Genomic DNA, 12,112 nt, shown 5'->3' with positions numbered 1-12,112 from the left:
TGGGGAGTTGGGGGGGGGAAGAGCAATTTTGTCCTTAGACGCCGCTAAGGCGTTCGATAGTCTGGAGTGGGGTTTTTTGTGGGCGGTACTTCGGAAAATGGGCTTTGGACACAGATTTATAAATTGGGTGAGGCTGTTGTATGGCTCGCCGGTGGCGAAGGTTGGGGCTAATGGCAGGGTCTCTGAGTCTTTTCCTCTTGGGAGAGGTACTAGACAGGGGTGCCCGCTCTCGCCCTTGCTATTTGCTACTGTGATGGAGCCATTGGCAGTTGCAATTCGGAAGTCCAGAGAAATAATGGGATTCAGGTGTGGAACTGTGGAGTTGAGGATATCATTGTACGCGGATGATTTACTTCTATATTTAGATAAGGTACATTCCTCGATTTTGCCGGCAATGGAGGTCATTCGAGAATTTGGACTGAGGTCTGGTTTTCGGATTAATTGGTCCAAATCAGCTTTAATGCCGATAGACCCTCTCCCGGCGGATTTCTCAGATTTTCAGATACCGGTCCCTGTAGTTCGGAAGTTTAAGTATCTGGGTATAATTGTTAGTCCTGCCCCGAAGGATTTTCGGGCTCTGAATCTGGAACCCCTGTTGCAGCGATTTAGAGCAAAAGTACATACTTGGTGTCGCCTGCCGTTGTCGAATATTGGTAGATCTAACTTAATCAAAATGGTAATGATGCCACAATTATTATATTTGATACATAATTCTCCGGTGTGGATCTGTAGGGTCTTTTTTGCAAAAATAAATACATTATTCCGGGAATTAATTTGGAAGAAAAAACAGGCTAGGATTCGCTTGGAGATACTGTAGCGAGGGAAGGAGGAGGGAGGATTGGCGGTGCCAAACCCATTCATATACTTTATAGCCTCCCAGATGCAACATCTTAAGGGTTGAGGTAAAGACGGGGCGCGTGACAATGGTGGTGATATTGTGAGGGAAGGATCGGTATGGAAATATCCAGGGTGCCGGTTGGAGGTGGGAAGACGGCAGATAAATGGGGCACGATACCCCACGTTGGCTATGATTTTCAAGGTGTGGGATAGGGGCAAGTCTCTTTTGAAGATAAATGGGCCTACGGAGTTGTGGCCATTGTGGCGAAATCCGGATTTGCAAGAGATCAAAAAGCTGGTGGGGTTCAGAAGATGGGAAGATAAAGGGATTTATCTGGTGTCACAAATTTTGCAAAATAATACTCTTAAGAGTTTTGAACAATTGAGAACAGAATTTCACCTCCCACATGTCTTCTTTTATCAGTACTTACAGCTAAGACATGCATTGGAAAAACAGAGAAGGACAAATCCGGTGATAGTGACACATAATCAAACACTACATATGCTACTTACATCTGAGTCTTCTAGGGGACTTATCTCTGAATTATATAAAAGATTATTGCCTGCCCATCTGGAGACATATCCACTGACTGCTGCTAAGAATAAGTGGGAACGGGACGTTGGCCCCCTGACGGAGGACCAGTGGTCCGATATTCTAGAACAGGTCCCTAAAATGGCGGTTTCTGAGTGCCAGCGGCTTTCGCAAATATATATCTCATTCACAGGGTATATAAAACACCCAGCTTATTATTTAAAATGGGACTTAGGCCCAATACACAATGTGTTAGGTGTGGGCAGGATGATGCCCACTTGATGCATGTTATGTGGGAGTGCGGGCACATTGGGGATTTCTGGAGGCAGACCCTGGGACTCATAGCCCAGGTATACCATATTACAATACGACCGTCACCTCGTCTATGTTTGTTGAATCTGTGGGAGGAGGGGGTTGACCCGGACTCTGCAGTGGCCCTGGGAATAGCATGTATCCTATATCAGGCAAGAAAGATACTTGCATATCATTGGTTGGATCCTATGCCACCAACATTGTCAGAGCTTAAAAATAAACTAAATAATGTCATCAGATTGGAAAGGGGGGCTTATTTAAAAAGAAATGCAATAAGAAAGTTTTACAAAATTTGGCAGCCATGGATGGAGTCACCGGGTCTCCCCTCGGGCGCACTGGTACGGGATGCGATGTTGGACCAGTTGCTGTTGTGCTTGCGGTGAGGGGATGCTTAGGGGGTGAAAATAAATTCTAGTGCCCTTTGTGGCGAAGTAGATTTTGAGTGGCGCGGTGGGAGGGGGCTGGGGTGGATTGGACCTGATATCCGCGGGGGGCGAAATATGATGCGGAGTGGCGCGGCTGGCGGGGATGGTTTTCCCACTGAACTGAGGCACTGATGTATAATTTTGATTTTTGTTTATTTGTGGAGCCATGTTGTTTATAGGCTCAATTTTATGCAAATATCTGTGTTTTGAGATTTTCTTTTTATTTATTCTTACACAGGAAGAGTTTTACCCTTTAAATAATATCTGCTCTCAATGTAATTTTTACTAGCTATATAAGATGTCATATTCTTTCTGTATTGATTCCTGAATGTTTAATAAAAAAGATCTGATTCAAAAAAGAAACATCCTTCAGCATGACCGATTTGGCAGTGGGTCTGTAATGGTGTGGGGTGACATTTCTTTGGAGGGCCGCACAGCCCTCCATGTGCTCGCCAGAGTTAGCCTGACTGCCATTAGGTACCGAGATGAGATCCTCAGACCCTTTGTGAGACCATATGCTGGTGCGGTTGGCCCTGGGTTCCTCCTAATGCAGGACAATACCAGACCCTCATGTGGCTGGAGTGTGTTAGCAGTTCCTGCAAGATGAAGGCATTGAAGCCCGCCCATTCCCCAGACCTGAATCCGATTGAGCACATCTGGGACATCATGTCTCGCTTCATCCACCAACTTCACATTGCACCACAGACTGTCCAGGAGTTGGCAGATTCTTTAGTCCAGGTCTTGGAGGAGATCCCTCAGGAGACCATCCGCCATCTCATCAGGAGAATGCCCAGGCATTGTACAGTAGGGAGGTCATACAGGAACGTGGAGGCCACACACAATACTGAGCATCTTTTCCTTGTCATGAGGCATTTCCACTGAAGTTGGATCAGCCTGTATTTTGATTTTCCACTTTGATTTTGAGTATCATTCCAAATCCAGAACTCCACGGGATATTCATTTTGATTTACATTGATAATTGTTATGTTTTATTGTTCTAAACCCATTCCACTATGTAACGAATAAAAATTTGCAACTGGAATGTTTCAGAGATATCTAGGATGTGGTATTTTTTTTAGCGTTTCCTTACATTTTTTTGAGCAGTGTATTTTATATTCTATCTGAATAGCTTGATTATTGTATCATAATGGTGATGGAAAAGCCTGATGGTACCATTTTTCTACAGTAAATTTATCACTTAAACATGAGACATGTATGAGGGAGTCGGAAGTCGGGAGTCAGAAACTGAGGAGTCGGAGGTTTGGCTTAGCGACTCCACAGCCCTGCTTAAAAGTAAACTGGCGCCATAAATCAAATTTTATATCACAGTAAAAACCAATTATTTGTAATTTAAAAAAAGACACGCGGCAAACAATGCTTCCTTGATGCAGGATCTATCTGCATAATAGGAAACGACAGGTTACCACATAACACTGGAAACTTCTTAACTGTACTAATGGATGTTATGAGGACTATAATATTTCTGAATCAAAACTAGAGATTGAATCAGCTAAGGAATGTCTGCTAAATAAAAGCTTTGGCATTACAGGTGGCAAAGTGTAAGGACTAGTTCTGTGGATTTTCATCTACCGAGTGCAAGAAAATCAATAATTCATGCTTAGCTATATACAGCACTGCCTGAAATAAATCCTTACTGTCTCAATGAAATATTAATTTGCAGTTCTTAGACTGAAGTTTGTATTATTAGGGAGAGAGAGACTGAATCTGTTAATTACAGAGGAAAATTTAGATATTTCCTGTGACTCACACTCTCAACCCATCCTAGAAAAAAAGAGAAGGGAAGAGATGCCAAGGCTTGATTCTGTTGCACAACTGCCAGTACCATGCCCTTGGATAACACATGTACTCCTTTGAGGACAATCAGATGCTCACTCTTTGGTAAAAACAGCATAAATAATGACTCTATTGGGAAAGAGCTGTTAAAATAAACGGTGGCGATACATTCTCCATTGCATGAAATAACGCTTCTCAAGAGTAGAAGATTAATGTTGTTGAGGGTGGTATCGTAGTGAGCTAGTGATAAACAAGCTAACCGCAGACGTATGACATACTGAAAAACTTAGAAATACATCAATAAATCAAATAAATGTTCATTATTGGCAAGACCAAGTATTCATCTGCGTTGTAAGCCTATAAACAAACCATATCAGTGGGCAGGAAGCCCGATGCTCTCAACTTACATGGTGATCATCTCGTGAAAACACAAAGCAGTATTGCATATCCAGAGAAACAAAATTTTGATGAAATCTACCATTTTCCATACACTTTTGTTGGTTTTGTCGTCAGGTGTACACAGGAGAAATACTTACAGATTTTGACTTGGATAAGCTGCCTAATGTCTGTATAGTCTTGGAGATGAGGGTCAACGTTCTAGAAGTCTGTGGGTCCTGTATGAAACAGTTCAAGTCACTGATCGCATATAAACACGACAAAGGGCTACATTTCCCACCGAGCTATGGTATCTGCCACGGGTAAATCCATGGGCTTTCTATTACTAGTACACCCAATGTAACGACACACACATTCCAAGGCCATAAAGGATCGCAAAACAGGCTGGTAAAAAAAAAAGCTAAATAACTTCATGTTTAATGCATTGGGACAAGAAAAAAATGTAAATACAAAAGGTGGACATATTTTTTTAGACTTGCAAATGTACTACTATAAAAACGCAGTATGTGAAAACAAATTTAAGATTCTGAATAATAAAGAGGAATTTGAAACATCTCCCCATAGAATATGGTCAACAGTATACTAATAAAGCCAATATATATCTAAAAAATTAAATTGGTTAAGGATACATAAACCATTATGTGGGAAATGAGGCAAGAGCTCAGTGGAGAACATTACAGTATACATTCACTTGCAATCCTCCACAGTCAGAAATCTCCAATTACAGCATTAGCTCCTAATGTAACGCTCATGAGCAGCTGCTGCAGAATGTCTCATTCATTAAGACTGATTCATGATGTACCAGCACAACCATATGGTCATAAACAAACACTAATATGTGTACATTAACAAGTCGAATAATGTGGTGCAACTGAGAACTTAATAAACCAACAAATATGTCCAGACATGAAGGTTCAGATTGGATAATCTACTAAAACTCCTCCACAGACCCCCAAAATATATGCATGCAACAAGTCATGAAATAACCAGCCTACATAATATTATTCCACACTTAAATACTACATACTATATGCATACTATATACAGTGGGGAAAATAAGTATTTGATACACTGCCGATTTTGCAAGTTTTCCCACCAACAAAGAATGGAGAGGTCTGTAATTTTTATCTTGCTATACATCAACTGTGAGAGACAGAATCTAAAAATTAAAACAAAAAAAAAAATCATTGTATGATTTTTAACTAATGAATTTGCATGTAATAAGTATTTGCATTAAGTATTTGATACAATACAAAAACAGAAGTTAATATTTGGTACAGAAACTTTTGTTTGTAATTACAGAGGTCAGATGTTTCCTGTACTCTTGACCAAATTTGCACACACTGCAGCAGGGATTTTGGCCCACTCCTCCATACAGATCTTCTCCAGATCTTTCAAGTTTAAGGGCTGTCGCTTGCCTAGGCCACTCCAGGACCTTGAAATGCATCTTACACTTAATTTCCCTGGCTGTGTGTTTCGGGTCATTGTCATGCTGGAAGACCTAGCCATGGCCCATCTTCAATGTTCTTACTGAGAGAAGGAGGTTGTTGGCCAAAATCTCAATACATGACCCCTTCTATCGGCCCTTCAATATGGTGCAGTCATCCTGTCCCCTTTGAAGAAAAGTAAGATGTTTCCCCCACCATGCTGCATGGTTGGGATGGTGCCCTTAGAGTTGCACCCATCCTACTTCTTCCTACAAACAGAGCGAGTGGAGTTGATACCAAAAAGTTCTATTTTGGTCTCGCCTGACCACATGACCTTCTTCCATGCCTCTTCGGGATCATCCAGATGGTAATTGGCATACTTCAAACGGGCCTGGACATGTCGCTGGTGTAAGCAGGGGGACCATGAGTGCCCTGCATGATTTTAATCCATAACGGCGTACTGTGTTACTAATGGTAATGTTTGAGACTATGGTCCCAGCTCTCTTCAGATCACTGACCAGGTCCCTCATGTGTAGTTCTGGGATTATTCCTGACCTTTCTCAGAATCATCCTTACCCCACGAGGCAAGAGAGATCTTGCATGGAGCCCGAGACTGAAGAAGATTGACAATCATCTTGAGTTTCTTCCATTTTCTAATAACTGCGTCAACATTTGTAACCTACTCATCAAGCTGCTTGCCTACTTCTCCTTTAGCACATCCAAGCCTTGTTCAGGTTTACAATTTCGTCCCTGGTGTCCTTAGACAGCTCTTTGGTCTTGGCCATGGTGTATAGGTTGGAGTGTGATTGATTGTGTGGACATGTGTCTTTTATACAGGTAACGAGTGCAAACAGGTTGAATTAATGCAGGTAATGAGTGCAGAGTATGAGGGCTTCTTAAAGAAAAACTAACAGGCCTGTGTGATCCAGAATTCTTCCTGGTATGTAAGTGATCAAATACTTATTTCATGCAATAAAATGCAATTTAAAAATCATACAATGTGACTTTCTGCTTTATATTTTTAGATTCTGTTGCTCACAGTTGAAGTGTGCCTACGATAAAAATTACAGACCTCTCTTTTCTTTGTAGGTGGGAAAACTTGCAAAATTGGCAGTGTATCAAATACTTATTTTCCACATTGTTTATATACATATACACACAAATACATATTATATCATCCCATACACTGAAGAGCCAAGGTTATCTAATATGTATAAAGTTCTGCTGCACAAAAGATCACAAGGCGAGTTTTTATGTGCTATTCTGAATTATTAACCTATAAGAATTTAGAGAAGTAGCCTGTAGTGGCCTTTTAATACACATTAAATAGCCAAAACATTCATACATATTTTCTTTGGAAGGTTGTTAGACTACATCATTCATTATGTCAAAAGTACTGGAAAAGGCAATTGGGGTCTCAATGAAAGCCCCTAATCTTCACATGTACTGTGTAGTGTACTTATATTTGCTATTCTTGTATTATAAAGTTCCTACAATATGTAGTCTTGCTTCATTACAAGTATATGCTTTTTAACTTTTTCATGAATTTTTAGTTTTCCCATCATATAAACTGATAATAAACTGTTGGGGTAAGTCCTCACTTCATGATTGGGTGGGAGACCTCTGGGTCCCCTACTGATCCGGAGGTGAAGGGAATACATTGCCAGTGTAGCCCTGTATTTCTCCATCTCTAGCCCACTGTGCCAGGAACATTTACAAGAGAAGGCCATGTTAAAGCGTGACCTCTCTATGCTCAGGAAGGAGGATGGCGGCCATTAGTTTATGGGAATATCCCTTTACTTAAACTATTCTAGTTCTTAATCAGTCTATTGCAAATTGATTTGCTCAAATACTCTTGTACAGGAGATGGTTCTGTATTAATATAATCAATATATTAGAATGTAAAAAGAGAAAAACCTGGGACATACAAAACATGACCAGTACAATAAAGAGATTTTCTTTTCTCACTAACATCTGAAACTACAGTAGAAGTCCTTGGCCCCACTTCATCATGAAGTTTCTGACTTTTGGCGTTATTTTTACCGGTTCCGGCCAGCTCCGCTAAGGTGGGCAGGGCAGGGGAAAACAGGGGTGTGGCAAAGCTCACCGGTCAACTTAATCATATTTTGGTCGACAAACGTGGCATAAATTATGCCAGAAAGGTACTCCAGTCCCTGGCTGGAGTAACATTTCTGGTGGAGGTACCTCTTTGGTGCATCTCACTCCAGTGTATCTTTCATTAAGACTGGCGTACAAAATCTCAGCCTTAATGAAATCGGGGTAGTAGTGTTTATAAAGAAAAGGAAAATGTCACAAATAATAAAAAGGCGATATTTCATAAAACATGCTTTAAAGTACATGTGCATCAGGCTGTTTTCCTAAAGGCTGTCACTTGTAATGCATCCCCCACATTATAACAGAAGTCTGGCACAGCATGTGCCTTGTGCACGGCAGGAGTTGCACTCAATCAGTTCTCTGACACTTTACTGAAGCTAACAAGGGTCTTTCAAGGCACTTACTGGGTGGTGAGGACTGAGCTGGAAAAGGTTAGGAGACAGGATGGCAGGTGCAAAGAACCGCAGGAAAATGAAGCTGCTCACAGCGGTATATCTTACATCAGGGTCGTCTGAGACAAACAGAACACACAAACAGTTAAAAAAAAAAAAAAAAAAAAAAGAAAGTGACACACTGAATTTATAGGACAAAAAAGACTAAACATCCACATTTTGCACCGTAATACATCGACCTGAACTTAAGAAAACAAGCTCATTTTTCCTCACAATTTTTCCTTCCGCTCTAAAGAACGGAGGAATGTTTAAGTTAATAGTTTAGCATTAGTTACATAAGTTAGAGGGCAATTTGCAGTCCCAGGATAGCGGATTACCTAGGTAAGAAAGTGCAGCTCTATGCTTTCATATTAGTGATGAGCAAGCGTGCTCAGATAAGGTGTTATCTGAGCATGCTCGAGTGCTGAGTGTTTTCTATTACCCGCGGCTGCATCACATTCAGGAGGGATTGTCTGTTTAATAGGCATATTTTTTAGAGCACGCCGAATACACTCTGCTAGCACACGAGCATGCTCGCATAACACTTTATCCAAGCACGTTGCCTCACCACTCTTTCATAACCACCTTGCACCACTCTGAAGCTGGCCGGATTGCTGGATATGACCAGTCTCCATGACCCTGTGCTTCTCCTGTGCTGCACAGACAAAGTTTCCTGGCTAGCAGTCTGGGAGAACTCTCTGTATAGACCATAAAAGTGCCGCTAATCTGAACCGAACAGTCTAGAGCGCACCACCCTTGGCAACCAGGATGCTGGGAGGAAGAGGAGATTTGTGCTCCTGAACATTTATCATAAGAAAACCCCTTTAACATCTATCAGTCTAAATAGCAAAGACCAGCCCGCTGCTAGTCCATAGTAATGGTGTACAAGTGATCCTGCTTGTGGCTTCCTTTAAGTATATTCCAAAAACTTATCAACACTATCAGTTCAAACTTGAGCAAGTTTATTCCCCTTCGTTGGCAATTGCAGCATTTCAGAATACACATTGGGGCTTTATTCAAGCTGCAGTGTGTAGGATGAAACATCGCCATAGAGTAAACTCACTTTAATTTATGTTATCTGGATGTGCCATGAAGTTCTTGGATCCTAGCTATCCATCCATTCATTCAACCATCTCTGCCTCAGATCATTGGGCTGGAAAGGGTCATCATCAACATATTTAGGGGATTTGGTGGGTGGATGTTATTGCTGCTGTGTTGGCTTAAATTCATAATTACTTTAGAAGATTGATTCCAAACAAGATAGCAGGTCATGTTCTGTCTATGGCTCAGAAGTTGGAGGCATATTATCACATGGGTGTCATAAAAGAAGAGAACAAATCTGTAGGTGTCTTCTGTGGTATTCACAAACTTTTCTCCTTGTCTGCAAAGCATGCACAGCAAGAAATATGTGCAGATCTTGGTAACTCAGTTTTGATACGTCATAGGCACAATATGGAAAATGGTGGTGTTCACTGCAGGAATGCTACTCCTCCAATGGAAACAGGGGTGGATTCTGAATTGACTACTGTATTTTCATTTAAAATAAGGATTTTTTCACGGCACTTCCATTTTGTTGCCGACTTATTTTTTTCCACACACAATAATTCAATATGCTGAAAGACTGAACAAGTATCTCGGATACAGCAAGAGCTTTCTTAAAGCAAGAACAACATTCCTTAGAGAAAGGAAAAGCTGGACCTTTTCTTCATTGGTATTCCTTGTAGGGGTTGTTTCAACTTCTTAAATGGGTAAAATTATAAAGTGTTTGTAAAAAGAAGCAACTTGCCAATTTACCGCTTAATAAAAATCCTCTCCATTCTCGAGTTTACTACTTGTTGCATAGGATACTGGCTCTATCAGCAGTCTATCGGAAGTGTCTGGTTTTTTTGGCTTACAAGCTGTTTTCTGGGTCCAGCCAGATTCAGACCAGCACCATGAGCAGGCCATCGTCCTGAACTTCCAATGTTTAGTAGCGTACCATCCTCAGCAAGCCAAGAGGAAGAAGGGCGCTCAAACATTTGTCAACCCATTTAGTACAGAATTTTTGATTTAAAAACCCTATACACTTTATATGCAAGGTGGCAGAACAGGAAGAGGAAGAGCTGCTTTGTTGACATGAAGGAGCAGAATTGCCGGCAAGAGCGGTCTGTGATCGCTCTGAGGCAGCACCGGGAAGAACAGGCAGGTAGTTAGCTACTACCTGCTTGTCAGTTCATAGCCCCATAAAAAAAAGTCCTAGATAACGCTGAGCTACATGGAAATCTGCCTCCAGAGCTTATTTTAAATAAAAGGGTGAGTTACCTGTGTGAGACTGGTAAAGATCAAAGTACATTACATATAACAAAAATGTGGATTTCTCAGCAATAAGATATCAGATCACACATCAAGGTATTATTTTATTCGGCTTCCTATGACCTACATGTCCATATGGGTGACTTAGGAGGGTTGATATACTGACAGATTCCCCTTAGAGTTTTACACATTCCACTTGTACACAGTGGCCATTATGAAGTACATTTAATATGTTGGTGGTATGCTCATTGGTTCATATATAAAATTGTATTGGGCTAGTTTACGGCTTATGCTGTATGACTCAGACTGCAGAAAGTCCAGTTTTCCATTAAAAAGACATTTTAAATAGTTTGATGTGACTTGACAAGGAAACCATAACTTGTGTAAGACCTAGCTGCAGATCGATGCGTGTGTTACCAAGAAAGAGGAGCTTGAACGGTTAATGAACCCAATGTCTGCTACCAGCATGTGAAAAGCCCGGCTCTTTGGTTCCATTACAAAGACAACAATAATTTCTAGCGAGTCTGCACTTTAATACAGGCATCTGATGAGGACGATTTAGAAGGAGCATATTTTCCATCAGCTGGGGAGGCTGTACAAGCAGTACACACAAGGTTGTTATTTTGCCTTTCTCTTGATTTCACCACAAAGAATTTGCCTCGTAAGGTAGAAACAAAAGCTGGACAGATTGAAGGACTGGATTTCTGTGGCCAGGCATGGAGAATAACGGAGAAGGATTTTTATTCTACATCGTAAACTACTTCAGTGAGTTTATTGGCATTCTGATAAGAACACTCAGGAAATGCACTGACATGGGCTTCTCAGATACCTGGCAATGCATGAATGTAGACCTGCCGTATAGTACGCTCTCAGAGTGCGATAACCCTGATCATCAGTGCCAATGCTTCATTAGTCATACCCACGCGTAAGAAGAAAAAAATCATCTATGAGGTTAAAATACCAAGAAAAAGGCTTAGCGATAATTGAAGTATCTACTCACCTTGGAAACGCTTGGCAGCAGACTCTCGCAGAGAGAAAAAGATGTCACACATAACAGTTGGACAACTGACTCCTGATTTTGTGATGACATTAAAAATCTGGTCTACATAATTCTTCAAGTTTTCCTATTAAAAACAATAGGAAAAATGCTTGTTGAAATTGACAGAATTTTTAATCATAGAAAAATAAACCCAAGTATGCTTCCACCTGGTGAGAGGCACTATAGATGATATTTATCCTGTATTACAACAGCTACTGCACTCCTATACTTAAAGGGGTGCTCCGAAACAAATTATCATCCAAAACTCTATTTAATGCCACAATCTAATCTATTTTCTAATATACTTTAACAAATTCCCTATCCTTCCCTCACTACACTATCTAACTGCGCTATTTTTTTCTAATACTTTCTTTTTGATGACGCTTTTTTTTTTAGAATCCCAGATCATGCTGGGATACTCAAATGAAGTGTCATCTGGGAGAGAGGCTGAGGTCACCGCTGCAGCCTCTGCCCCATCCCCGAAACAAAGCTTCATCAGATACCTCCGTTTC

General features: G+C 40.9%; 1 protein-coding gene across 1 annotated transcript in view; it reads right to left on the bottom strand.

The window, feature by feature from the left end:
- The window catches only part of RASA3 (RAS p21 protein activator 3), a 285,794-nt gene that overhangs the window by 39,356 nt on the left and 234,326 nt on the right, over positions 1–12,112 (bottom strand). Inside the window, exons 14-16 of the mRNA XM_073590520.1 lie at positions 11,562–11,685; positions 8,243–8,349; positions 4,437–4,514 (exon numbers count right to left, since the gene is read on the bottom strand). Coding sequence (XP_073446621.1) covers positions 4,437–4,514; positions 8,243–8,349; positions 11,562–11,685 — 309 coding nt within the window. The remainder of the gene's footprint in view (positions 1–4,436; positions 4,515–8,242; positions 8,350–11,561; positions 11,686–12,112) is intronic.

The sequence above is a fragment of the Dendrobates tinctorius genome, unplaced genomic scaffold, assembly GCF_039654945.1.
Source record: "Dendrobates tinctorius isolate UK_male_01 unplaced genomic scaffold, ASM3965494v1 ptg000117l, whole genome shotgun sequence".
In the NCBI taxonomy this organism is placed as follows: Eukaryota; Metazoa; Chordata; class Amphibia; order Anura; family Dendrobatidae; genus Dendrobates; species Dendrobates tinctorius.
This window is presented reverse-complemented; position numbering and strand designations above follow the sequence as displayed.